The 22,439-nt window shown below is 41.0% G+C and overlaps 2 protein-coding genes and 1 long non-coding RNA gene across 4 annotated transcripts; all 3 read right to left on the bottom strand.

Annotated features, from left to right (window-relative positions):
* On the bottom strand, positions 1-1,443 carry LOC112559196. Its single transcript, XR_003098300.1, has 3 exons — positions 635-1,443; positions 262-355; positions 1-52 (listed from the first exon to the last, which is right to left on the bottom strand). It is a non-coding gene; the product is annotated as an uncharacterized LOC112559196 (long non-coding RNA).
* Positions 1,444-5,956: 4,513 nt separating this feature from the next.
* On the bottom strand, positions 5,957-16,909 carry LOC112559193 (A disintegrin and metalloproteinase with thrombospondin motifs 6-like). Of its 2 annotated transcripts, none has more exons than XM_025230213.1 (18): positions 16,625-16,909; positions 15,281-15,498; positions 14,460-14,546; positions 13,700-13,949; positions 13,215-13,371; positions 12,801-12,894; positions 12,337-12,420; positions 11,726-11,877; positions 11,531-11,580; positions 11,267-11,372; positions 10,887-11,057; positions 10,357-10,495; positions 9,603-9,716; positions 9,027-9,078; positions 8,271-8,423; positions 7,644-7,814; positions 7,344-7,484; positions 5,957-6,806 (listed from the first exon to the last, which is right to left on the bottom strand). In XM_025230213.1, exons 5-18 carry the CDS (start codon positions 13,352-13,354, stop codon positions 6,553-6,555), a joined length of 1,821 nt encoding a protein of 606 aa, XP_025085998.1. In that variant the 5' UTR covers positions 13,355-13,371; positions 13,700-13,949; positions 14,460-14,546; positions 15,281-15,498; positions 16,625-16,909; the 3' UTR covers positions 5,957-6,552. The 2 variants fall into 2 exon arrangements, with proteins under 2 accessions (XP_025085998.1, XP_025085999.1); XM_025230214.1 differs by lacking the exon at positions 16,625-16,909 and adding an exon at positions 15,883-16,102.
* A 2,588-nt stretch (positions 16,910-19,497) lies between these two features.
* Positions 19,498-21,821, bottom strand: LOC112560760. The gene is made up of 2 exons (XM_025232810.1): positions 21,477-21,821; positions 19,498-20,237 (listed from the first exon to the last, which is right to left on the bottom strand). Exons 1-2 carry the CDS (start codon positions 21,765-21,767, stop codon positions 20,160-20,162), a joined length of 369 nt encoding a protein of 122 aa, XP_025088595.1. The 5' UTR covers positions 21,768-21,821; the 3' UTR covers positions 19,498-20,159.
* Between the last annotated feature and the right edge of the window lie 618 nt (positions 21,822-22,439).

Raw genomic sequence — 22,439 nt, forward strand, 5'->3', positions numbered from 1 at the left:
GCAGGGTGTAGGACAACAAAGAGCTGTTGATGCCCTCATACAGCATATTCACCTGCAACACACATACACCCAGTTGGTCAAGCTAGTTTTTCTACAATCACCTCCCTCATCACACATCTTTCGAATAAAATAATAGTATAGCTTTATGTAGTTTTAGATCTTCCTCTCCAGGTAACCCACTGTTGGAGTGTGAATGAGATATTTAAATGTGTTTATAATTGTCTTCACCAAGACAAGTATTAATAGTGGACTTGTTCTCACCCCGGAGAACATGAAGGCGTAGTACTCAGGCAACTTGTCCAAGACATCCTGTGTTTTCTCTTCTTCCGTGATTCCGGAACTGTTACCGTACCAGCTGGAAACAAACCAAAAAATGTGATCAGACTGAAATTTCTTTTCTCTTGTCTTCCCCTCCCTCCTCTTACTCCCTATGTTGGCAGCACTGAGAATGTCATCGCCTTTACTCGTGTCTTTTTGCAATGTCGACCTCTTTGTTTGTTGGCGAAACTGTCAACTGTTTGTATTTTAAGCCACTAACCCGTACACAAGAGTTTATTCATGCACAACGGTTTTTTTTAGAGGGGACGAGTGGGATGGAGGCTTGTCCTCACTTTGTTTTGACAGTGACACTCACTTTAAGAAGACTCCGTAGTCTGTGACAGCAGCAACATCGATGTACAAATGTGTCCCTGACTGTTGTTCGCTCGCTGATGGAGGTGCTGCTGCCAGTTGAACTTTTTCTGGTGATTCATGGGGCTCAGCATTTTCGTAATAAATCTTTTTCTTTTTCCTCCTCTTCTCCTCCTCCTCTGTGATTGCTGCTCAGTACCACCAGGTAATGTTAGACACGGTACACAGTAACTTAAGGAAGAGTGTACATAGATATTTAGAATACATAGGGTACATAGCCTTTTAGAAGAGCTGAAGTATTACTTTTCTAGAACTCGAGGCTATTTCCTACTTAAATACACTGCTACTTACAGCGAGAAGTACAAAGTTTTGGAAAAAAAAAAAAAACACCCAAAGAAATATTTCTTAAGGGAAGTGATGCTTATTCCTGTCAATGTGGTGGTGATATTATTGTCCTCCTCTCTGGGCTTTTGCATGGAGAACGTGTTGGATAATGCGCGTGTGTGGTAGCAGTCTATGTCACATTCTAACAGTGAAGGGATCAAAGGTGTAGCACGAACATGTTCAAAAAAAGTTTTGTCGTTTTTCTCAGCGCCTTTAGAGCACAAAGTCCAGTCAAGAAGACTTTGGAGCCTTACGCGGGGAGATGGCGTCTCCTCTCAGTGACCTCGGAGGGCGGTCGTCCCGAAGGCGCACGATGAACTCGTGGTTGTCTCCAGCCTCGTTCCCGGGCACCTCCCCACTGCTGACGTCACGTCGCTCAACGTCGTGGGCCGGAAATCCTGTCTTCCCGTCGGCCATCGGTCTTGTCGAGTTCCGATCACGACGCTTGGCGCTTTTAAGGTTGTAAACCTTGTTCCCCAGTTGCAGCATACCGTCCTGATTGTTTTGTCAATTAGCATACAGTTAGGTATGTAGATGCATCAAGTCACTTGTTATGTGTATACATTATCTATACATATTTACCAAACCAACTGCATCCTTGTTGTACTTAGTGTACTTAAAGAATTTTCAGGACATCAATGAACATGAAAATACTAGGAACACTTCACTATTTCTCTTTCCTCTGCTTTCAAACCTGACTTCTAGTTCAGCGTACATGTAAGACGATACAACAAGCAAGTGTTGTCTTAGATTAAATATACAGGTGAGTAGGAATATTGGCTGAGTGTAAGATTTGGGGTAAACACAGGAAAGTCAGAATACAGATAACGGAAGACTTTGATATAACCGACCAGGGTCAGGTGACCGTGTCCACTCTCCACGTCACGGCGCCCGCTGAATACAGCCCCGTGTGTGACGTCACGATATACAGCAAAACTCTGCACACAAACCGGTGACGTCAGCTCCTCACAACGTGCAGGAGACTAACGATGGGAATGTTTACACGAAGGATTCATTTAGTATAAGCCGGTGTGTGGCATCACCCTTACTGTAGCAACTATGTTATCATGACATGTCCCCTCAGTCACTATCGTGTACCTTTATTTCAGGAAAATCAACAACAGCATTGTCTACAGCTAAAATATTGTTCCTGCTGCTGGAAATTCTACTAATGTTGTATTGTTTGAACTTTCACCTACATGCTGCTAGCATCTTACTACCTTAGACGATTACCAGCGTACTGTAACTTTCGTTTTATCAACCTTTTCCTTTTTTCTGTGAACTTTCTTTGTTTCAAGTTCCCCGTCTTTGTTCCTGGAGAAGACATAAACTGGAATGTCTGTGTTTGCATTGTGATCCAACTTTAACTGTAGCCGCACGTCCTGTCCTCCGATGGTCACGTGAACGCTGATGTCTTCGGGCATCGAGTGGTTTACGGATTCGGATTCGCTGGACATGGACACGGAGGCTGTGGTAAAATCTGGATAAACACACACAAACTTTCGGTCCAAAAACCTGAATTTATATAACATGGATGAGCAGGAGAAAATAACACCATTCAATTTCTCCTTCTTACTGTTTATTGTTATTATTATTGTTGTTCATGTGTTTTTCGGCTAGGTTGTCCTACAGAACCTTCGAGATGATGAGCCTTCCAAAACTTATAATATTAAGGACATCTAAGGCGCAACTAAAGATTGATGCAAAGTCCCTGCCACTCGGCCTACCTGTCCAGATATACCTGGCCTTTACATCATCCAATAGAAAAATGTACTTTATTTTTGACAATATCACACTTATTCAACTTTAGCTATATATTCGTTTATTTTACTCGCTGTTTGCACTTTTAAATATGTGTTATGTAAACTTATGTTTTGTGGGTAGTCTTTCCATTTGATTTCCGTTTAAATATTTACTTATTTATAGGTGAAACATAATACTAAGCATTTTGCAGTTGTATTGCTTAAAAATATCCGAATCAATTGCTTCGCTTTCATCTGTCAAATATTTTTCCTCATTTTAGCCATTCTTTACTCATTTTCTCAATAATTTGCTACCTTAATGTCTTGGTTGAAACCGAACATCAAACCTACCCTCGCACGAAGCGCTGTGCACGAAGATCAAAAGCAGCAGAAACATTTCCACAGGTGATTCCATTGTACTGCTTGTTCGTCCAGAGAGAAGCACGTGCGCACGATGTGTTTGGTGCTACTGTGATATTATAGTTCAGCTCAGGTAAACCCGAGGGTCACTCTCCGAGGTTGCACGAGAAATCGTAGATAAATTTGAGCACTACCTTTATTTGCACAGTCCATTCAGGAAGTGGCCATAATTTAGTGCCTCAATCAGTTTTAATCAGTGTCCTGGAAACATGGCCATACATTCTTGTGTGTATTTACTTGCTAGACATATTGCCGGACAGTCGTCTGCTGTGACATCTTACAGCAATCGTTACAAAAGTCCACCTGTGTACCTGAGACAGTTCTTGCCTTGTTGGAGACTGCTTTGGTTTGCTAAATAATAGTCAGTATTCACACGTACCTCAAATTAAAATAAGCAAACGCACCTCATCAGAGTCACGAAGCCATAATAACAAGCACTAGGTGAAACCAACGGTTTGTAATTTATGAAAGTTTCTCGTTGGTTTAGTTTAATAAAGGTGATATGCTTTTAAATGCATGTGATTGTTCGGGATAAAAATATGTTCATGGTATTATGACGGCCGACTCTCTGTGACTAACCTGTAACTACACACAAGAATGTGAGGCCACAAATTGTGCCAAGAGACAAGCACAGAACTATCCGATGATATCCGATAAAAACACCCATCAAGATTTATGTTTTCTGTTTCCGTTGCCGCTCGTTATCCAACGGCTGGATGTAAGAAATTTTGCTGCACCAGCCGTTACCTGTTGATTCCACTATTCAACAATTCAAAGAAAACTTCAGTTTAACATGCGAAAAATGTGTAGGGAAAAAATGGCGACGGCCTTCCCATAGTATCATGTGTTTCCGATCATTTTGTTTTAGAAAACGAGATTGTGAACGTGTTGGACAATTTTGTGTCCGACAAATCCAAAATTGATTGTTATCTAGGTAATGCAAACAGATCCATAGTGTTTCTGATAATTAAAATCGGTGTATCCTTTTCTATCATGATTTGACAGTAAATAGGTGTTTTGCGGTGGAGAAAACCGGCGTCACTCACAGAGAGTATTCCGAAACGAGATCTGAACCTAGAGCCTCTCATTAGTGGTGACAGCAAGTATTTTAACCCCTACACTACCGGACCCTCCCTTTTCCCTCTCCAACCCTCAGGTGGCCGGGTAGCCACTCAAAAGCCTGGGGAACACAGCAACATAGGTATCAACCTGTACATAATGTCGATACTCTGTTTGACTTTCCACCCGTTCTCTAAGCAAAAGATTTATCACCTGGTGTACCGGTTATCACTAGAGAATTATTATCTGTTAAAAAAAAAATACACGAGAAGGAAGTCTTCCTTGATCGTCGTCAATCCAACTGCATCAGAGCATTGAGGTTCATCATAAATTCGTCTACCTTCTGAGTTTGCAGGTTGAATTCTTATTTGTACTGACGGAGCTGGGATGGGCTTCATGAGTGGCTGTCTGGGAGGCCACCAGAGATTTTTAAAATGCTTTAGCAGCATTGACATGAGAAGACACTCGACAGCTGCACTTTAGGGCCAGACGGTTTAAAAGGCGTGAGTTAGATTGACAGACAGACAGACACACAGACAGACAGACACACAGACAGACCGGGTACACGATGCCACTTGACGGGTGGTTCCAGGTGTGGCGTGCAGTACGTGCAATACGTTAGATTGTTTATACAACAGGAAGACACTGCATGTAGTCATCTACACGAGCATAGTGAGGTTTGTCTTTTCATACAAAACCCGCATGTACAAACTGTTTATAAATTCTGTAAAGTACAGCACTCATCTTTAGTTCTATTCTACCGACAAGAATAAAACTTTATTAATCATCTTATTTTTAGTGTTAAATTCCTCAGTCTTGCATCTTTTATTTAGTTGTCGAAAAAAACACTGATAATTCTGGTTGTTTGCTAATTTACATTATAGCATAGTCTCTTCTGTATTTTATATATATATCACTTTCGCCTTACATCCAAATAGTATGATAAACTAGTTGCCTAGTAAGTTATTATGTTTAGTGCATATTTCCCGAGACAAGTACGGAGATTCATATTTATGTTGGAGTGCTTTTTCGGAAAGAAGAATTTGTTCAGTGAAGGTGTGTGTGTGTGTGAATCTTACCAACCAACTGACCGGAAACAGCGAGTCTCTCTAAAGGAAAGTCGAGACTTACAGGGTATTTAAGTCTGAGTCACTTGATTTTGTATTTTACACTTTGTGTACACATCTTTTAACTTTGTTTCTTACCAACATGTATAATTCGTTTTATATGTATCTGACACAATGATGCATATCTCTTCCATGTGTGTGTCACCACCCTGTAGGATTTGCTTTGCCCCATGTCCATGTAATACAGTTGTGAAACAATTTCTTTGATCTTTCATGTGTGTCTGCAACCTGTGTAACTTGCTTGTCTCAGTGTGTACATGTCTCTTCCATTTGTGTTTCGCCAACCTGCATCATGTGATGTTCCTCTGCTGAGTCCCTTCATATTTTTATGTTTATAATTGTAAATTGCTTTAATTTAATTTTTCTACTACAATAAATTAAAAACTGTGTGACTTCACAGTTGTGATTATGTTACTTAGACAACAATAATGTGATTGCTCACAAGACTTATTCCTGTCAGACAACAAAGAAACTCCCACCTCCAGTCCTATCAGCCAAACAATTTACACAAAACAAACAGAAAGGCTACAATAAAGATACACTTCACATACACATTCAAACAACAGAAAGAACTGACTTTCATGTCTTTTTGTCAGCCCCACATTTGACTGTTTTGTCTTTTATTTAGCCCCACATTTAACTGAAGTTCATCACATTTACTGGCTAACTTCACGTTTTGCATTTAAAACTGTAAGCACACTTGATATTTGTCTTCTGCACAACATCCTTGTGTTAGTATATACTTTCCAGTCTCAGTGCCTTTTATACCATATCCACACGTAGCAACCCACTGGTTGCCTTCAACTGACTACTTTATGAATAACATTCTACTGTGAACAATGACAAGTGTAAGAGGCTGTATTACCAACAAGAACAACAAAAAAAGTTTCTTTAGCATCACAAATATTTATTTTTTTCATCTCTTCTGGGATTAAACTCGGTTTGGCTAACTCACCTGTTTGAGAGCAATACTCGGAGGAATAATGTCTAAAACAACGCATAAAAAGATAATGTTTGTATTTGTTATTGTGTTCGTCACGCGCACCTGTCACGTGTCTGTGCACATATTTCACTGTGTTTTAGTTCTGTGACGGTTCGTTTTGAGTGGTTTCAGAATTTCCGTTTGCGCGTGCCATCGTTATTTTGTTTCAGTTTTAGTTTAGTCATGGAGACTGGTCCTGAGCTGAGATTCAAGAAAATCTTGTAACTGGCCAGTATGCTACCCAGGCAAGCACGTGCATCCACCCGATGAGCGAGGGTGTTACAGGTGGCGGCCACTGACTGGCTGTACTGTAAACCATGTGGTACGGAGCTCGATTGAGTGTGGAGGGCCGAGGGGTAGCCTGGGCGCATGTCTGGCAGCACGCTTCCTTCAGTTCCACCTCACAGTCCCCCACAGGGGCGAACCTACACAGGGCAGGGTCTCTGTCCCCGAACTCGCAGCCTGAAAGATGAAACGGAAAATGTTCAATCAAATGTAGCACGTGATCGAGTCTTAATAAATTACCCGGATGTTAAAGTCACCTGAAAAAAATTATTAAACATTTATTATTAAAAAATTTTTTTATTGTCATCCATTTTTTCGGTATCTCTCTCTCGTGATAATAATCAACTGACAAATTCTCGCAATGAGTCCATAACCATGCTCAGTGTTAGGCTTGAATTCAGGTCGAGGCTGTAATCCAGTGACCCGCAGGTCAAGACGATAACCTGATAAAACTACTTTTTTTCTTTACCCTTTCTTGCAATCGTCTTTGTGTAGCTCAGTAGCAATACAACCGACTAGAGGAGGAAAAGGGTCTCGTAGAGTGAATCTTTCGAGATCATGGCATCCTACAAAATAAGATGTTGAGCTGATTTAACTCCCATCTACTGACTTATTGCACCATTGCCCACAGACTGGGCCATCACCACGTGATCGGTGGGTACCCTTGCGTAAGAAAGCTGTTAGGGCGTGAGATGGTAATGACATGCAACTGACCTTTGACACCAGTGTAGAGGGAGCGGCAGGATGCGCAGCAGGAGGAGTTGATGTAGCTGTTGTAGCAGCTGCCTGTTGAGGCTCCGACAATGTCGCTACACGCTTTTCCTAGAACTCCATCCGGAGTGTCCATACATACGTCTGCAAAACGGATTCCGACTGATCATTAACTCATCCACCCGTCTAAAGATTCTAATCCTTCACAGTGACCACCACGAAATGATTACATCCATGAACATTCACACACACAGACACACCTGTGTACAGTCACACCTACAGATCATGTGACCATTGACTTACGGTGTGCCCAAACCCAGGGAATCCTGGGAGTCCTGGTAGTAGAACTGCTGACAGGGGTGGATGTCTGAATGGTGTCGGGTGTACCGAGCAAGCAGGTGCCGCAACATTCGTCGAGCTGGTCGTCGCAGTCTGATGTAGTGCAGCCTGGGACTTTGTCTCCATAGTTACAGTCTTGTGGACAGACATTGCACGTGAACAGAATGATGTCAAGTGTCAAAAGCCTTTCTTTCTCTCCCGTTCTTTTATTCGTTCATTAAAAAATATATTCCTTTTTTCTCTCTCTCTTCTCTCTCTCTCTCTTTCTCTCTCTTTCTCTTCTCTTTCTCTCTTTCTCTCTCTCTTTCTCTGTATGTGTGTGTGTGATCAGTAACAGAAACAGGACGGGACAGTGGCTGAGGAAAAACCCCGACAAAAACAGAAGAATAAATTTTAAGGAAAACTGAAAAGTAGAGGCAATGGACGAAGACTAAATAAAACAAAACAAACACGATGCATAAATGCCGAGGAACTAAAGACAGTGACTAGGAAAATGGAAGACAACCTGTAAACCTAGCACCTCGCCTTGTGTGCACCCTCGGGGTTATTGAAATAAACTAAGATGAGAATGTTCTAGAACCTGTCCCTCACTTTCCAAGGGTGTGTAGTACTTGGCGCAGGAGGCGCAGCAGTAGCTGGAGATGTTGTCGTCGTAGCAGTTCCCGGGGTTGCTGGCGATCAACTCTGAGCAGGTCTGGTTGCTATTCCAAGCAAGGCCGGGCAAGTCGCCAAATGGACAGTCCTCTGTCATCATGATAAATAACAAAGACGATGTAATAAATAACAGTGAGTCTCTGTGCATGTGTGTGTGTGTGTGAGGAAGATAGAATAGCATGCATTAGTGAAAGAAAGGCGTGTAGAAATTTGATAAGAGTAAAGGAACAAACTTTCAATAATTAGAAATCAATTCTCTATAAAATGCAGTTAATACTAGTCGACACTGACATTATTACTGACTTAGAAAGGTCCCAGTCTGTAGAACACTGGTGTGCTGAGTACGACCATGAATAGTTTTTAAAAGAGACTAGGAGAACTTAAAGCAGCCACTGGAACCTCTTGGTGATTTGAAGATGGTTGCCCTTTTAACGGGACTGCAGCAGGGAGATACACAATACATGTTTCTTATGTGAGTAGGATAGCTGAACTTGCAGACAGAATGTAGAAGTTAGAGAGAAGAATATCCAGCACCCAGCTCTGGTCCAGCCTCACAAAGTCCTCTTACCACCCCTTCACATCAAACTGGGTTTAATGAAGAACTTTGTGACAGCCATGGACTTCGCCAGATTTCTATTCCTCCCTCTCTCTCTCTCTACTCCATCCTTCATCTCAGTCTAGAAGTCGACTTACCCTCCATGGCTGGCGCCTGGCTGTCGTACACACAGTCTCCGTTCACACACCACTGAAAAGTCAAACAAACATTTCTTTCGTGGATTGTTTTGTTGAAACTATTCGTAAACATAACACAAACCTTAAGACACACATACAATTAGACTTTAATATGAATATGTTAGTGTGTCTATGTGCGTGCGTGTCTCTGTGTGTGTGAATTTATGTTGGCCTTTATTTCTCTTTTTTTTCTCACACCTCTCCTTTATAGTTGGAGTTGTATGGACATCTTGTTTAGTTTGGTCCTTGCTACTCATTGAGGGGAATAGGGCTGATTACTGGTGCGGTTTCTGTACCAACTTTTGTTGTACATGAATGGGTGGTTATGTAAAAGAAAAATACCACCCCAACCTGGAGGGCCAGGTGCAACATTGTAGTCTGGCCTCTCCCCTGACACACCTGTTTGTCTTGGTTGCACCTGTCAGGAGCACGAGATTCCTGCCGACATGACTCTGTGGCCCTACAAGGCATTCAAACCACTACAGGTAAGCTGCACCAATAGGTGGTCAAACATGCAACATATCATCTCTTTTTCACCTTCTTGTCTCCACACGAGGTTCCTCTGGCGGCAACACGCGGATAGCAAAGGTCGTCGGTGAGCGAGTCACAGTACAGCTTCATGCAGATGTCAGATGGAGACGACACTAAACCCTGAAGGAAAATGAAAAAAAAAATGCTCATGATAATCTGTGAGACACGTTCCTGATAATCTATACGACCTATCTTTTCATGGTAATTTATAAAACAGAACTTCGTGGTAGATGTGCAGGTGACCTGTGGTGAGACGTTTTTCTGACAGTTTATAAGGTGTTTATGAAAGCTCATAGAACAGGTAGGACAGTTCAGAAGACAGACTGTCACCCTAATTATAACACACCACTAAAACTCGTGGTAATCCAGGATTTTGTCATGTGTTTGTTGAATCTGTAAAACAAGCTAAAAGATGTTCATCGAGAGCTAGGGAAGGACGGTCTGTCCATTTTGTGTTGTCCAGGGTACGTCAGTCGTTAGCTTTAGACTTTCAGCAAATTTGAATTTAGAGGTAGATGGTTCAAGTCTCAATCGACCCAGTGACTGGAGACCTCACCCTGCCTATTTCCTCATGAATACCTGATTTTTCAGTGGATGTAAACCCATTGCAAGCAAGTGGAATGTACTCCGCCTTTCATTTTGTAACCATTGACGACCTTCATGTATATTATGCAAACTCGTTTTAAGACTGTTAGAAAGATTTTTTAAAATAAAAAGCACAGAGAGCAATAGAAAGACCAGAAAAAAGCTCACAGCCTACCCGACACATTCTTGACTGTGGCCCATACACCTGTCTGCACTGGGCATCGTAGTCATACACCTGTCCGGGCTGCTGGCCGGACACGTCCGGGACAATTGTGTCGGGTGTTAGGGTGTTGTACAGACATTGATGTCCTCGTCTACACATACACACACAAATAAGCAAAAATAAATAAATGGCTAGTATTTCTCGCTGTACGTCATGTGTGTAACGGCTTCTGGCTTCCTTCATACCTGTTCAAAATCTCTTTTCTGTAAAATGAGTCGTTGTCACGATAAACCACTTACATTTCACTGCCCCTGTGGCTGCTAGGCGATGGGAGCTTTATTTGTCTTTCTCTTTTTCTTTTTGATATATATATATATCTGTTTTTATGTGTTCGTGCGTGCGAACTACTGATATGTTGCCGCATTTTCAAGATACATGTACACAAAACACGATATTAACCACGGAAGGGAAAATAAAATAATGAAGAAAAGAAGAATGAAAGGAGAGACAGTTGTCGGTCAATGGCTCGTGCAGAAACTTACGTCGTTGACATCGTCTGCCTCAGAAAGTCGTTAAAGTAGTTGACACTACAATGAGAAAACCTCCAGAGACTGTGTCTGTCTGTCACGTTTAACGGACTGTAGGTGGCCGCCATGATGTTCTCGTCGTCCTGGCTGCAGCTGTTGTCGTCCCCATCATGGTTTGCGCTCAAGCTGCACGAGGCAAACAAAATGACACGACATTGCTTTCGTTAAAAGGCAATGGTACAGTGCATGTTCCATCCCAAGGACGACAGAATTAAGTATCCTTGACAGTCTGGTATCAGAAGTACTTGTGACCCAGTAAATAAACAATTCAGTTGATATAAACATGCGAGCGCACACACGCACGTACACACGCACGTACACACTCATTCATGTACCTGTGTCCCAGCTCGTGCGCCACAGTGAATGTGCACCGTAACCCCCCGAGATCTTCTATGATGGAGGCCGATTCGTCCGAACACAAAGTCCCAACATAAGAAACACCTGTAAACAGATCACGTGGTCAGTAGTGGCTCATTATTGTACAACACTAATCATCCACTCCCCTTTCTCCATCTTGATATTTTTCCTTCTACTTAGGAATGACACTGCGATCGTCTTAATCCTAATCTTAAGCTAATCCTTCTCAATCACCGGCTCACCTAAAAGATCGTTGTCTTCAATGTCGTCTTTTTTACTGGTAAATGTATACCTGTACACAGAGATTTGTTAAAGGTTTCATTACTCTCTCTCTCTCTCTCACACACACACAACCACACACACACACGCAAGAACACAACCACACACACACACACAAACACAACCACACACACACAACCCCACACACAGCCCTGTACCCCGAGAAAAGGGTGAGGTGGTCATAGTTGGGTAGCAGGTCCGAGGATGTTGCCCAGACTGAGAAGCTGCTCAGGGCATCATCAGCGTCCACGTGATCATAGGGATAGTCCGTCACGCGCACTGACTCTGTCCACTCAGAGTCACCAGGCTCCTAAGGACATCACGAACAGTTTATTAAGACTGAATTCAAAATGTCCATTCCCCACCCGCCCCACTAGTTGCTGGAAACTATCATGTGAACGGCTCCTTGCATCTTCCACGTTCAGATCAGTGCAACCATTACACAAATGAGCTTTAACCAATTCAACCATAAACAAAGTGCATTTGTCATTCATTACTGCATCAGTCTATGAACTTTGACATTACAACTCTGAACCTGACAAAGACATAAATCAACAAAATCAACCAATTTGAATACCCAAGCAAAAAACAAAAGAAAACAAACAAAAAAGACAAAATAGAAGCTTATCCTGACAAAATAAAAAAAAAAAGCTCTAACAACATTGGTGATCAAAAGTCTGATGTATATCAAAGTTTTATCTTTTGTTTTCTTTAGTTGTGTTTGTGTTAATACAAGTGTAGGGTCTACAGGGCCAAGAGGAGGCCATACCGTTGCTACTATCAGCGTGGACAGCCTGACATGGATGTTGTACCGGGATGAGGTCGTGCTGATTCCCTGATACATCATATTCACCTGCAACCCAAAACACTACCATGTATAATGAAATACTACAGAGTAAAGTCTCTTGAGACAAAACTAATGTATGCTCAGTTTCAAAGTGTTACAGTTTTTTTTTATAGAGGTCAATTGAAGGTCTGTCTCCGGGTACTTTTTTACTTTAATTACTTGAATTAATTACTTAATTACTTCCAAACCTCTACGACAATAATTTCCTCTAAATGAGACAATTTCAACAACTACTCAGGGGCTCTATTGCGGGGCAGGCAGACGAAGTATCTGCCTCGAGCCCCGCGCTTTTGATAGTCGTCATTGGCCCCGCGCTGTTATGAATGAAAACCATGGCGATCGTGGGGTGGAGGGGGCTGCCGACAAAATACATTTGGTGGCCTCACCCCCGAGAAGACAAGGGCGTAGTACTCAGGAAGTTTGTCCAAGACATCCAGTGCCTTCAGTTCCTCCGTAATTTCAGAGCTGGCGGAGTACCAGCTAGAAAAAAAAAAATGTACATCATATCCATATAATGATCTCGAGGACATGGCTATTTTTTTTTAACAGTTTGTAAGGATAAATGGTCGCTATAGTCAGTGTTGCAGATTTCTGTTACAGTTTCTGAGAATTTAAATACTCGCTATAGTCAGAATTTCAACTGGTTTCACAGTTTATAAAATGTAAATACTGAATACAGCTCGTGCTTTGACACTCGTATGACAATTAAAATACTGATTAAAGGAGTGTGTCAAGATTGAATAACAGATCATGGCAATTATTTTAATGATCACTTTGTTAGCCTGTGTTTCGATACTTACTTTGAGTAGACCCCGTAATCTGCGACAGCGGCAATGTCGATGTAGACATCCTGCCGGCCTGTGTGTTGTCCGCGCGCTGGTGGTGCTGTCGCTGGTGGTGTCAACAGCCGCTCGACGCCACTGACCTTCATCGCTCTCATTTTCTCCTCTCTGATTGCTGTTGACGAGTTCGTTTGTAAACAATATGTGAGAAAAATTGTAAACATCTGAACATCTAACATTACTGGCTCTTATTCAAATCCACGTAAAATTTACTTGAGACGCTTGTGCTTTGTTGAGCTACATAAGGTAGGCGCATGGGCATCACCACTGGGTTGAATGTACCGCTTATACGAGAAGCAGATTGTCAATGTTCATGCCTGCATCATGTCAATGCTCATGCTTGTGTCATGTCAATGTTCATGCTTGCATCAAAATATCCGCTAAAAGATAGCCCCTCGCTAGTAGAGAGCAGTCGTCACCCGAGGAAAGTTCGAGAGCCTTACGTGGTGGGATGGCGTCTCCTCTCGGTGACCTGGACGCAGGTGGTCCTGAAGGCGCACAACGAACTCGTGGCTCTCTGCAGCCTCGTTCTGACCGCTCCCGGTCACGTCCCCGCCGCTAACGTCACGTCGTTTCACGTCGTGACCACGAAAACCTGTCTTTCCCGTCAGCCATCGCTGCTGTCGAGTTTCCATGGCGACGTTTGGCACTTTTAAGGTGGTAGACTTTTCCCCCAACTTGCAGCATGCCTTCCTGTGGTTTTCGTCTTTATTATTACACTCCACTTTAATTTACAACGACTACCATTCTTGTTATTTCACAGATTCACTAACACTTTTGCTACAATTTGTCGCTGCAGCTGTTAACTTCAAAATATTACAATGATTGCTTCATCCCATGTGACAACCTTTAGCAATTGTTACTAGATGTACCTATTTCTGAGCCCAACATTACTGACAAATCTTTTTTATATTATAATCATTTGAATTTCTTCATAATAGGCGAAGTCTTTCGTGCTTATCTTAATGACAACGTATAAAGTAGGGAGAGACCAGAGGAAAAAAATGTATTAAAGCATTCTAAAATAAAGTTCTAAGAGTAAATGTTAATACGTTTCATAAGGGGCTGAAAGACTGGCATAAATGTGGAAGGGAAATCGTGATGCAAGTGAGCAGTTGGCTGGAACATAAAGCTGAGTTTTTGTGACAGAAGAACAACGGATGGTGCAAAATAAGTTGTATGGGAACTGTTGAGACTACTGACCAGGTGCAGGTGACTTTGTCCAGTCTCTGCCTCACGGTGCGCACTGATGACAGCCCCGTGTGCGACATCATGATACACAGCGAAATGCTACAGAAATACAGGCAATGGTGGTGAGGGAGGTTAACTCGCAGACACTTTCTGGAGAAGGTGAGTAAGGGACATAGCTGACAACTACCAGCAATGTTCATACAGTCAAATCTCCCTACTATGCCACCTACCGGGACCGAGCAAAAGTGGCATAGTAGCGAGAGTGGCATAGTAGAGAGGGTTCGTAAAAACGGCTTTATTTGTTCAAGTTACCCGTCAGTCCAAAATTAAAAAGTTTTACCTAATACTGTATGTACAAAAACTCCTAGAACCGAGCAAAAGTGGCATAATACCGAGAGTGGCCTTCAAATGTGTTTCCTCGAGACTACAAAAGAAATACCGCTGAAATAGGCCGGCTGCTTGAAAGTAAAAATTTACTGGCCTGAGATACATTTAATATTTTAAATATGATCAGCAAACTCTTATGCTCCTCACTATCAATGATAACATGTTATAAACAAGCAATCAATTGTTACTTCATTTTGTTAGCTAAACGACCAGAATAATGTAAACATATTAGGTGAAAAAAATCTAAATTGACTGGATTCCGAGGTTTTCTAACAGCGGTGAAATAATTTTCAACTTAAGCATACACAAATTTAAATCGTAACATTCGCATTAAAAATATTACTTTTAGCGAATTGTATTCACATGACTATTCATGTGCTGCCATAGTTTTGACTGAGGTTCGTTTTCTTATATAATGTACGATATTTACGTATAGATATACAAACCTTTTGCTTTTTTCTGTTAACTCTCTTTGTTTCAAGTTGTCTGTCTTTGTTCCTCGTGAAGACATAGAAGGGAAAGTCCGTGTTAGCATGCTGATCCAACTTTAGGGCCAGCTGCACTTGGTGACCTCTGATGGTGACGTTGACGGAGACGGTGTCTGGCATGGACTGGCTTGTGGATTCGGATTCACTGGACTTGGAAACAAAGCCCGTGACAAACTCTGCCACAGAAAATGTATGCATTCAAGCACCCCACCCACACACACACACAGAAAGTTCGACATTATTAAAAACAACAACAAAAATAATACATGATCACAGCACATGGACAGCATTTAGGGAAAAAATCATGAACTGGAAAATGTTGATTCAAAATATGTTTCTTTTTCTGCCCTAGCTGCTACGACTTTTATTATTCTTAAGAAATTTCGAAAAAATAAAAACATTGATGTAACAGAAATCACTTAAAGCAATTTTGGAAATCATAGTGTAGTTATAAAGCATGATCTAGAAATTATAATCGTGAAAAGTATTGACTCGCTAGAGACCGAAAACAAACTCAAGAAAGCACTTGACTTCTCGTCATTTCACTTTACTCCACTTACTGGTGTGAAGATAACAGGACAAATCAGTTCCCTATTTGCGTGATTCGTTTGTTGGTTTATTTAGTAGAAAAGTGCCTTCACCTTGAGGCTATCTCGCGCTATAGGTGGTGGGGGAGGAAACCGGAGTACCCGGAGAAAGCCCCGACGCCCAGCCCTGAGAACAAGATGTCACATACACAGTTTCCCCGAGACGAGATCTGAACCCTGAGCAGCTCACTGCAGTGGTGACAAGCGAGTGTTTTAACCTCTACTCCTACTTTCAGTCTGCACGAGCTTCACCTGTCCCTCATTAGAGACCCCAGCGCGTCATCTGTATTATCTCCATTCTCACTTTATCAGTGTTTCTTTCTTCCTTTGTAAGCTAGGAGTGGCGAGAAAATGCTATCAACACACCTGATGATCATCAGATAAGCGCATGCTCTTAGATTTCGTTGATTTAATTTGTTCTTCAATTAATTTGCATCTACAATTATATACGATGATATAAAAATGGGAGAAGGAGGTAGAGGTCCTCTAACATTTTTTATTATTAATTTTTTTTTTTTTGCCTGGTAGAAACTTTTGTCTCTTTATTATTCAGTTAAGCTTTTACTTTATAAATCTGGCGGTGAGTGCGCTACGGGTGTTAAGTAAGGACTCAGTATCACCATCTTGCACTACGCCTTGTGTTCTCAACGTAACACCCTCGCCAACCTCTGACGTCGAGCGACAGATCACGTGACCAGCGACAACGACAGCTTACCTTCACATGAAGCAGGATGCCCAAGAACCAAAAGCAGCAGAAGAGGAGACAAAAGCCCACCCATCGTTGTCTTTCCTGTCACCTGTCACTAAGTGTCTGCACCTGTCTGGAACTGTCTTCACAGGAAGGACGGGGACCTTCACAGACGGCGATCGGCGCACCTGTCGGCAGGTGCCTGCAGTTCCAAACGTCAGCTTGCGAGGTGGTGTTGGCTGTTACGGACCACTTTTCGTGGTCTTACACTTAGTGATAGGTGACCGGAAAAATGCATCCTTTTGTGCATGTGAACATGTCTTATATTGCTTCATGTAGGTCAAACAGTCAGATAGGTCACACTTCATGTCGCTTCATTTTCAAAAGCATGTCAGGAATTAGGTTATATGAGTATCGGTGATTGGCTGTCCGACTTTAAGAGTTCGAATATTCTACAACAATGTCAAAGCACGTGCGGTACAGCCACTCCCGGACTCTCCCTTCTTCATATCGTCTTTCATAAGTGGATTCAGTTTTTCCCAAACTCACGCATGCTTTCATCTTGTGGGGTACAAGCCTAGACTTGAAACATTTTATTATGTTATCGCTGCAGTAAAGTTAAAAAGTAATATGTAAGATATTGTGAGTATGATGACGTTACTGATTAAAATAACAATAGGAATATAATCTGACCTGTCATCCGGGAGTATGGAGTGCCCCCATTTGTGACTGCTACCCCAGTTGTAAATGTGAATGTGAATACTTATCTGTCCACTCAAACTGCCCGTACCCTCGTCTGGGCTCATCGAGACTTCTGTCAGTCTCTCTTGTCTGGTTGAACCTCATCAACCAACTCCAGAACTGTGCGGCCTGATTCCTACTCCAAGTGAGATCGTGCAAAACCTCTCTGTGTTCCACAGCAGCTTGTGTAGAATATAAACTTGCTTTCTGCGCAGGATAGTATAGAACTGAAAACTGGCTTCTTGTGTAGGTTGATACACAGCAGGGTTGGGGAACCTTTTTTTCTATAAAGGCCATTTTGATATTTAGGACAATAGATACTGACAATAGGACGGTCGCTGAATTCAACTACTTAAGAGTCTACAGGACCCCGAGATGGAAATTTTCTCTCTATAGCTAAACAATGAATTCTATAAGTATAAAATTATTATGTAATGTATTCTATACTTAAACAGTTCAATAAGTATAGAATGCATTCTATAGTTATACATTTCATTGCCTTCTACATCTTTGTTACTACTTTGTGATTTTATTCTACATCTTGGTCACTTTTTGTTAACTTGTTCTACATCTTTGATATTATTTTGTGATTTTGTTCAGTGTAATGTTCGCCTTTGGCTGCGATATTGCGCTTTTTAAATTCCCACTTATTATTTCACAACCTTTCCCATAATGCTCGTCCTTTGTCACACCCTTCCCCTTGCAATATCATGTTACCCTCAGCTGTTGTGACTGTTGTTATTAGGTTCCTCTTTGTGTTTTCTTTATTTGATTTTATCCTTCGTTTATAGTACAGTTGTTTATTCTTTTATAGTTCTTATGTTCTTTGTGTTCCTGTCCCTCGTATGCTCTCCATGTTTCTTTCTTGCTCTTGAGCGCTAAGAGCTCCTTAGGAGTACGTGTGAGTACGCGCTTTACAAATTGTGCATTTATTATTATTATTTTATATTTATAAAATGCATTCTGTAGCTAGAGAGAGAACGACACTGTAGAAACCAAAGAATTTCATTTATATTATACTTAGAAGCCGCTATCCAATTCATTATATATAAATACAATTCCATTCTGTAGCTACAGAATACATTCTAGTCATACAATGCAATGAATTATGTAACTACACAGTTGAAACTGAAGGCTGGCTCATTTGCATATGGGCTAGAAGGTCAAAGATCAACCAATCAGTGTCCTGGAAACGTGGCCTTACATTCTTGTGTGTATTTACGCGTTAGACATCTTGTCGGAGTGTCGTCTGCTCGACTGGAGTAGGCAGCAGAAGTGCGGCACACGCTAGAGGTGTAACCCTAGTTATCTCCTGACAGAGACCTGTTGTTTGCTGATGACTCAGTAATTACAAAATACACCCAGCAAACCGTCCGGTCACTGTTCTCTATGGTCGACCAGCAATCTGGGTTAGAACCCTGACGCATTGCTAATTAGCACCATTGATAAATATCAACTTTAAACAGTTCATAAGCTCATTAACCTTGGATCATCCATCACCGACAATTGCTGGACACGAAAATTCACCAGAGGATCACAAAGGCAGCGAAACTTCGAGGATGAAGCCATTCCAAGCTGTGAGCAGTGATGTATGGAAGTGAATCATGAATCGCATGATCTCAGAAAAGAGATCGACAGGGAAATTGCTGCGCTACTCGAGTATCGAACCGCCAGCATCTGCTTTCCCTCCATATAATTGTTAGCATATTTATTGTGCCTGTAAACATACCTTCATATGTGCAAGCGCATGAGTGGATGCATGTATCAGTTTAGTCCTGTATTTGAATGCAAGTGTGACAATCATGATGGGTTTTTTTTTTTTTTTTTACAAACTATGCTATGTTTACAGCCTATTTTATTTTTACTTCAGTCTTTACTAGAATGTAGACTGAGAAGGTTTTCTCTGGAATGGGGGAGTCCACATAGTAAATGCTAACCGCAACTATAATACTACCAGCAGTGGTTTGTTATTGTAGCCGCAGCTCTAGTAGCTGACAACATACACGCCTGTAACATCGTGAGGTCAGTTTTATCCAGTTTCACCATCGAGTTACATATATACGAGAAACAGATAAGCGAAATGAGGGTAAGGAAGGGGAGGGAATAGTAAGAAAATGATGAGGACAGAAAGGTAAATATGGAGGTAGCAACTTAAGATAAATGATTTATCATTTAGAATTTTATTCATTATAGTCATGTCTCTTTTTAACAATGACAAAATATACCCCTCATATGTACTTTAAGGGGTATGGAAACAGCAGCGACAAAAAAACTGATATGAATGAACAAATTCTCTCACTTGCTCTCAGCTAAACACATACTGTACACGTTAATGGTGCATCTCATTTATGATGATTTCTGAATGTAGCTAAAAAGCATTACCAACATTTAGAGATCATTGGACTTCAATGTTCTGAGTTTCACACAGTTGTTATGCTCTTTCCTCAAAATGACTAGTATATTCAGCATGAACAATGTTTCCACTGCATCAAATGGGAGTTGAATGAGCATGATTACATGACAGTCGGTTAACACAGATATTTTAAATACAAACAAATGTGCATAGTGTGCACACCCATGCACAAATTCATGTTAATTTCAGATACATTGAGTATTCTATCCAGCAATCAGCATATCAGGATCTGTGAGGCTATGAAGAACAACTTGTTTCCAACAGTGTGTCTATACAGGCACCATATCAGTGACTGAATTACATATTCTTGCTCTCATTAGTCAAGTTAATTCTGTCTTCTCCGTAACTGAGAGTACTCTTTTGAAGGTTTCTGAGGCACAGCAGTGAGTCTCTGGAGAGTGAAGCAATTCACACCAAGAAGAGGCATGTCAGATCTGTCGAGATGCCTTCGAAAAAATCCAATGCAGATATCCTCCAAAGAATACACTGAAAGCAAACCATGTTTCAAACAGTTAATATTAGTTTAATAACATTTTTGTAGTTAATTTTAAAAGCAGGTTAACTGAACAGTTAAATGTAAAGAATGTGTGTGTGTGTGTGTGCGGCTTCAACTCATCATCTTGCCACCATTTGTCCAAATGTAGCTCGAGATGTACTAGTGGCAATATAATAATAATAAAGGTTATTTATATAGCACCATATTCCAGCTCTATGAGAAAGCTCATGGTGCTTTACAAATAATATTAATTATAACAACAATAATAATCATGATAGTGAGAAATGGCAGAAACCAACCAAGATGACAAAAAGAGATGGCATGGAATGGAGAAAAAGAAGTGTAGTGCTATCTGATTAACAATTGAATGAATACAGTACTCCACTGACGAACAAGTCCATGAAATTAAAATAAATTCATAAATTATGGGGAAAAAAAGGCAGATGCTTAGCTTTAGGGGAGCAAACTCCATGCTGACAGTGAATGACATTCACATAAAGAGGTTATATGATCATATTTAGAGGTAACTTATTATTTTGTTTTTTCATGTTGTCTAGTATGTACTGCAGCAAAAAAGCGGTAAGAGGTGAATTTGCTGAGAAAACTGGCAGCGATGTCAAGACTGTATACGAAGGTGCATACATAGCTATCCTAGATTTACCAGGTATATTAAAGAGGTAAAGAATACATGCTACACAGCATTTCAAAAACCCACAAAATTAATAAAATATAAAAAGGCATGCATGCCTTGATATAAACAAAATAAACATACCACTAGAAAGCAGCTGGCCTAACCATTAATCTAAAACAATAATTAGTTTCGAGCTTCTTTCAACATCCATTAACAAAATTATAAACTAGCATAGTTCTAGTATTAAGGTAGGGCAAATCAGTATGAAAAGTGCATCTTGATCTTAAACAATACAGATAGATAAAATGGGGCAAGTAAGGCACTAAGTTGAGCTAAATTATAGTGCTCTATAATCTTTAATAATTCATTTTTTAAAGAATTGAAAAAATGTGACTTTTGCGAGACTCTGCTTTTGCTGTCGGTGGTCGAATCGTACCTTGTTGTGAGGGAATCGACATTTGAATCTGGTTGAATCAACAGCAGTGGTCGAATCGACCTGCCCCAGGTCATACAATCTCTCCTCAGAAAGAAGAGACAAAGAAAAAGAAACCAAGCAAAGCGATAAAAAAAAACCCCACAAATATCAACAAAACTTTACCTGGAATATGAATGGGACTTCAACGGGTTCTCGCTTTTCCTCTTTCTGCAAACTAGTGATGTAGACAGGGCGACCTGAGAGATACATCGCTTGCCCTGTGTCCGAATCACGAGCCACCCAAGGGTGTGTGGCAAAGGTAATCAGCTTTTTAAGTTCATTAGGAGCCATCCGCTTATGATAACGCACAAGTGCACCCTGATAATCCACCCATAATAAGTCTACGTACCGCGAAGACCTGTTGGTAAAATTTGCCTCCACACGATGAGTCCATGTTTTGGATCGCACTTCCATCGTCACCCTCGCGCTGTGTCTGCCTCGAGTAGTTTCCCTTTACTCACTACCTCCCCTTGCTCACCTTTTCGTCAGGTAACAACAGAGAAGACCCCTTTGAGCCGTTTCTTGGCATATATGGGCATTATAAAGCTTTCTCATTCTCGTTCGTTCTCGTTAGATGAAGCACTTTTCGCTTTCCAAATTCAACAACAAAATTGTTTTAATTCTCGTTAGGGATTCTAGTTTGGTTTTCATCAAACTCATGCATTAAATTGAAATCACCAATTAAGACTCTGTTTAGCGAGATTGACCTTTTATTATTATTGTACACAGGTTATAAGGGAAGAATAAGCCAATATATGCAAATTTACTTTGCGTGTATCAGGGTCATTCCGTCATATTGTTGAAGAATATAAATTGGATTGAACGTCTCTCGATCTGTTTGTTTTTAGCCGATTGTTGACTGTCTTGTTCCAGCGGAGGATCCAACTGAGGATCGAGGTCTTTTCAGTATATAGTTTGAATTTCAACTCATGTTCATTTAGTAACAATTAAGGTCTAAAAATAAATTACCACTTTCCGATCGTTATTCATCCAATTTAAAATGAGGTACTTGCGAAGTTCGTTTTGTTTTGTTTTTTGGGAGTGGGTGGATAGTGTTTACAAGAGCCAGGGCGAGCATCATGGGGT

This window comes from Pomacea canaliculata, linkage group LG3, assembly GCF_003073045.1.
Source record: "Pomacea canaliculata isolate SZHN2017 linkage group LG3, ASM307304v1, whole genome shotgun sequence".
Classification (NCBI taxonomy): Eukaryota; Metazoa; Mollusca; class Gastropoda; order Architaenioglossa; family Ampullariidae; genus Pomacea; species Pomacea canaliculata.

What these genes read in the sequence shown, in the direction of transcription:
- LOC112560760 (XM_025232810.1), bottom strand. Translation starts at nt 21,767, where the DNA reads ATGGAAGTGCGATCCAAAACATGGACTCATCGTGTGGAGGCAAATTTT. An exon ending in AAGTCCCATTCATATTCCAG is followed by an intron (nt 20,238 to 21,476) that starts GTAAAGTTTTGT and finishes GTTTGCTTTCAG; the next exon opens with TGTATTCTTTGGAGGATATC.
- LOC112559193 (XM_025230213.1), bottom strand. Translation starts at nt 13,354, where the DNA reads ATGAGAGCGATGAAGGTCAGTGGCGTCGAGCGGCTGTTGACACCACCA. An exon ending in TGAAGACAACGATCTTTTAG is followed by an intron (nt 11,373 to 11,530) that starts GTGAGCCGGTGA and finishes ATCTGTTTACAG; the next exon opens with GTGTTTCTTATGTTGGGACT. An exon ending in CACAGTCAAGAATGTGTCGG is followed by an intron (nt 9,717 to 10,356) that starts GTAGGCTGTGAG and finishes ATTTTCCTTCAG; the next exon opens with GGTTTAGTGTCGTCTCCATC.